The following is a 5,000-nucleotide window of genomic DNA, read 5'->3' as shown; positions in this document are numbered from 1 at the left end:
ATTGTTGACAGGTGTTTTTGCGACTGGAAGGCTGTTTCCAGTGGCATTCCACAGGACTCACTCAGTACTGGGGCCCCAGCTTTTTGTGGTATATATTAACGATTTGGATGTAAATGTGGGGTCATGATCAAGAGGTTTGCAAATGACACAAAGATTGGCCCGTGTGGTAGATAGCGAGGAGGATAGCTGTAGGCTGCAGGAAGATATTGATGGTCTGGTCAGATGGGCAGAAAAGTGGCAAATGGAATTCAACCCGCAAAAGTGGGAGGTGATGCATTTGGGGAGGTCAAACAAGGTGAAGGAATACATGATTAATGGGAAAATACTGAGAAGTATAGAGGAAGTAAGGGACGTTGGAATGAATGTCCACCAATCCCTGAAGGCAGCAGGGCAGGTCGCTAAGGTGGTAAAAAGTCATATGGAATCCTTTCCTTTATTAGCCGAGGTATAGAATATAAGATCAGGGAGGTTATGCTGGAACTGTATAACTCATTGTTGAGTACTGTGTGCAGTTCTGGTCACCTCATTACAGAAAGGATGTAATTGCACTAGAGAGGGTACAGAGGAGATTTACAAGGATGTTGCTGTTACTGGAAAAATGCAGCTATGAGGAAAGATTGGATAGGCTGGGGTTGTTCTCCTTGGAACAGAGAAGGCTAAGGGAAGATCTGATTGATTGAATTGTATAAAATTTTGAGGGGCCTGAATAGAGTGGAGGGGAAGGGTCCATTCACCTGAGGAGAGAGATCAGTGACGAGGGGGGCATAGATTTAAAGTGATTGGTAGAAAATTTAGAAGGGAGATGAGAAAAAAACTTTCACCCAGAGGGTGGTGGGGGTCAGGAACTCACTGCCTGAAAGGGTAGTTGAGGCAGAAACCCACAACTCATTCAAAAGGAGTCTAGATATGCACCCCAAGTGCCGTAATCTGCAGGGCTATGGACCAAATGCTGGCAGGTTGGATTAGAAAGGGTGGAATGTTTTTCGGCCAGCACAGACACGATGGGGCCAAGTGGCCTCTTTCTGTGCCATAAACTTTCGATGATTCTATGCTTTGCTCTATTGCCAATTGCACTGTGCTCAGATGCACCATTCTCTGCTCTATGGTCAACTACACCATGTTCAGATGCTCTATGTCAATTTCTTCTAAATGCAGCTAGCCTCTCCTAACATTCCACAGTTGCTGCTGTCACACCGCGCTCTGGATTGTTGACGGTAGCGTGATGACGTCGATCGCGGGCGCAGGGTGGACGCAGCACGATGGCGGTTGACGCTCCGATGGCGAACGCGATGCGGCTCCGGAACCAACTGCAGACCGTGTACAAACTGGACCCACTTCGGAATGAGGTGTGAAGTGAGGGAAGCCGAATGGTCGCGAGTTGGTTTGACAAAGTCTGCAGCGATCAGAGAGCACTGGTCCACTTCCGCACCTCACAACCATGGCGATGAAGTGGGGAGGCCAGCGTCTCGGACACGGCGCATGCGTCGTTACCTGGGTAGCTGCGTGGTCCGCTAGTTGCGCATGCGCTGATACCTGGGCAGCTGCAAGCCCGGCGTGCTGCGCACGCGCGTGTTATCTGGCCCCCGCGTACCGCGCACCGCGCACATGCGCTTTCTGCAACAATCCTCTGTTTACAATGCGCATGCGGCTGTTTCATTCCAGTTGTTTTATACGGTCTCAAACACAGTTGGAAGCAACGCCCCGTCCTTATGAACCATTTTATTTAAAATAAATTCTAGTTGCGTGCAATTTCTGCCCCACTTATTTCCTAGTATAAATTTTTTTGCCGAAATTGATAATGGTAGTGTCCTATGTAAACTCATCGTGGTGTAATTACAAAATCATAGAAAGTTTAAGGCACAGAAAGAGGCCATTTGGCCCATCGTGTCTGTACCGGCTGAAAAGCGATCCACCTATTCTAATGCCACCTTCCAGCATTTGGTCCGTAGCCCTGCAGAGGTGCATATCCAGCCTCTCTGAATGATTTGCCTCAACTACCCTTTCAGGCAGTGAGTTCCAGACCCCCACCACTCTCTGGGTGAAAACGTTTTTTCCTCATCTCCCTCTAATTTTTCTACCAATCACTTTAAAACTATGCCCCCTCGTCATTGACCTCTCTGCTAAGGTGAATAGACCCTGCACTCTATCTAGGTCCCTCAAAAGTTTGCACATTTCAATCAGATCTCCCCTCAGCCTTCTCTGTTCCAAGGAGAACCACCCCAGCCTATCCAATCTTTCCTGATAGCTGCATTTTCCAGTAACAGCAACATCCTTGTAAATCTCCTCAGTGTCCTCTCCAGTGCAATTACATCCTTTCTGTAATGAGGTGTGTCCAGTACTGCACACAGTACTGAAGTTGTAGCCTAACCAGTGAGTTATATAGTTCCAGCATAACCTCCTGCTCTTATATTCTATACCTCGGTTAATAAAGGAAAGGATTCCATCTTCCTTCTTAACCACCTTATCGATCTGACCTGCTACCTTCAGGGATCTGTGGACATTCACTCCAAGGTCCCTCACTTTCTTTACACTTCTCAGTATTTTCCCATTTATCGTGTATTCCTTTGCCTTGTTTGAACCTCCCAAATGCATCACCTCACACTTCTCCAGGTTGAATTCCATTTGACACTTTTCTGCCCATCTGACCAGACCATCAATATCTTCCTGCAGCTTACAGCTATCCTCCTCACTATCTACTACAAGGCCAATCTTTGTGTTGTCTGCAAACTACTTAATCATGCCTCCTACATTTACGTCCAAGTCATTTATAGCACAAAAAGCAGGGGACCCAGTACTGAGCCCTAGACGCTTGCTACCCGACCCAAACCTGACGGACCCGACGACGTGTCGGGTTCGGGTCGGGCCCATGGTCAGGGTCTGGCTTCCGGCCTTGAGTCGGGCCAGGTCCGGGTTGGGCCAGACACACACTCTGGTGCTCTGCTGGTAGTTTTGAAATTAAAAAACTTGCCTAAGCTGCGAGTCTGGGCGAAACTGAGTCTGCACAGTGAGTGAGTGATGTCACTTATGATGTCATCGCGGATGCGCTGCAGCTTCTTGGAGCTTCCAGTCGAAAGGTACGTGAAGGGGATGGTCGGGGCAAAATTGGAGGGACTTGGGCCAGGTCGGGCTTGGGTCCGCTGTGGCTTGGTCGGGTTCTTTTTCCCAACCTGAGCAGGGCTCTACTGAGCCCTGTGAACGCCCACTGGAAACAGCCCTCCAGTTGCCTAAAACACCCATCAACAATTACCCGTTGTTTCCTGCCACTGAACCAATTTTGTATCCTTGCAGCATTTCCTGGATCCCATGGGATTTTATTTCTTTAAACCAATCTGCCATGTGGGACCTTGTCAAAAGACCTTGCTAAAATCCATGTAGAGCACATCACCTGCACTACCCTCATCTATCTTCCTTGTTACTTCTTAAATTCGATCAAGTTGGTCAAACAATGTCTTCCCTTAACAAATCCATGCTGCCTAACCTTGATTAAACTGTGCCTTTCTAAGTGACAGTTTATCCTGTATCTCAGAATAGATTCCAATAATTGCCCACAAGTGAGGTTAGACTGACTGGTCTGTTATTATTCAGTCTATCCTTCACTCTGTTTTAAACAGAGGTGCAATGTTAACAGACCGCCAATCCTTCGGAACTACGCCTGAGTCCCTATTGCGTCTGAAAACCCTGTAACAAGGAAAGTTGAGCTGCCATTCCTGTCCCTCCTTGAGCCATGTTTCTGTAATAGTTATGATATCATACTGTCACGTGTCTATCTGTGCCCTAAACTCATCTGCTTTATTTGCTATACTCTTGCATTTGTAATCCTGCCACTGTTGGCACTGCAGCATATCCACTGGGGAAAGTGTAATTATGGCATTGGAACATGGGAACAGCAGTAGGCTGTACAGTCTGTCACATCATTCGGTTGTATCATGGCTGATTAGTATCTTGACTCCCAGCGACCTGCCTTGGTTCCAGGCCCCTTAAATAGCCTTGACTGACAGAAACATGTCACTCACAGTTTTGAAATTTTAAGTTGATTCTCAGTTTCAGCAGCTTTTTGGGGAAGTAAGTTCCAGATTTCCACTACTCTTTGTTGAAAGAAGTGTTTTTCTGACATTACCCCTGAGCAGCACTACTTTAATTTTAAGGTTATTCCCCGTTATTCTGCGTCTGACTACAGAGGAATTTGTTTCTCTCTGTCTGACCTGTCATCATGATCAGTTCCATTAGATAACATATAAAATTTATACTCAAGGGAATACCTGTCCACATAATTTAATCCTTTTGGCCATGCAGTGATTCTGGTGAACCTGATCGTTTCAATTATAAATGTGGAGGTAGGAAATAACAACGTTTAAAATAGAGACTGCATTATATTTGCATGCCCTGGTATTGTCTTGACTATGACGTGGAAGAATTTCCTACTCTTTGGAAAAGTGCATAAGAACCAATCATGTCCAATAGAAACAGACAGCTTAGACCTCAATTTATTCTTTCATCCAGCAGACAGCAACTGTGGCAGTGGAAGTCTTGATTAATACTGCCCTGGCATTGTCAGTCTTAGATTATGTACTCAAGTGCTCTGACGAGACCTGCAGTTACTGTTAACTAGATCACGATGATGTTCTCCATGGATAGCCCCTCCCCCACTGCCCTTTATAGAAGCAAACCTTACCTAGCCTTGCTTATACGCAACTCCAGTCTGACACATATGTGGTTGACAATTAACTGCCCTCCAAAGTGTCATAACAAGCCACTCAGTTGTATCTAGGCCACTAGGGATGGTCAATAAATGCCAGCTAAGCCAGCAACACCCACAACCCACAAATGAATAAATGTTACTTCCATGTCGCTGCCCTGAAAGGCATCCCTAATTTTCCTTGAACATCTTATCTTGAAGGTCTGCATCCAGAACGGTAAAGACATCAGGATGAATGAGTGAACTTGTACATGATTACACATGCCTGGTTGTTCCAGTGATGCTGTCTATCTTTCAAAATACA

At 46.1% G+C, this 5,000-nt stretch overlaps 1 protein-coding gene across 1 annotated transcript in view; it reads left to right on the top strand.

The window, feature by feature from the left end:
* Positions 1-1,237: 1,237 nt before the first annotated feature.
* pcgf1 (polycomb group ring finger 1) overlaps positions 1,238-5,000 on the top strand; it is a 51,756-nt gene continuing 47,993 nt past the window's right edge. Inside the window, exons 1-2 of the mRNA XM_068032514.1 lie at positions 1,238-1,346; positions 4,898-4,913. Of these exons, the coding sequence (XP_067888615.1) occupies positions 1,260-1,346; positions 4,898-4,913 (103 nt within the window). The 5' untranslated portion in view covers positions 1,238-1,259. The remainder of the gene's footprint in view (positions 1,347-4,897; positions 4,914-5,000) is intronic.

Source organism: Heterodontus francisci, chromosome 1 (genome assembly GCF_036365525.1).
Source record: "Heterodontus francisci isolate sHetFra1 chromosome 1, sHetFra1.hap1, whole genome shotgun sequence".
NCBI lineage: Eukaryota > Metazoa > Chordata > Chondrichthyes > Heterodontiformes > Heterodontidae > Heterodontus > Heterodontus francisci.
This window is presented reverse-complemented; position numbering and strand designations above follow the sequence as displayed.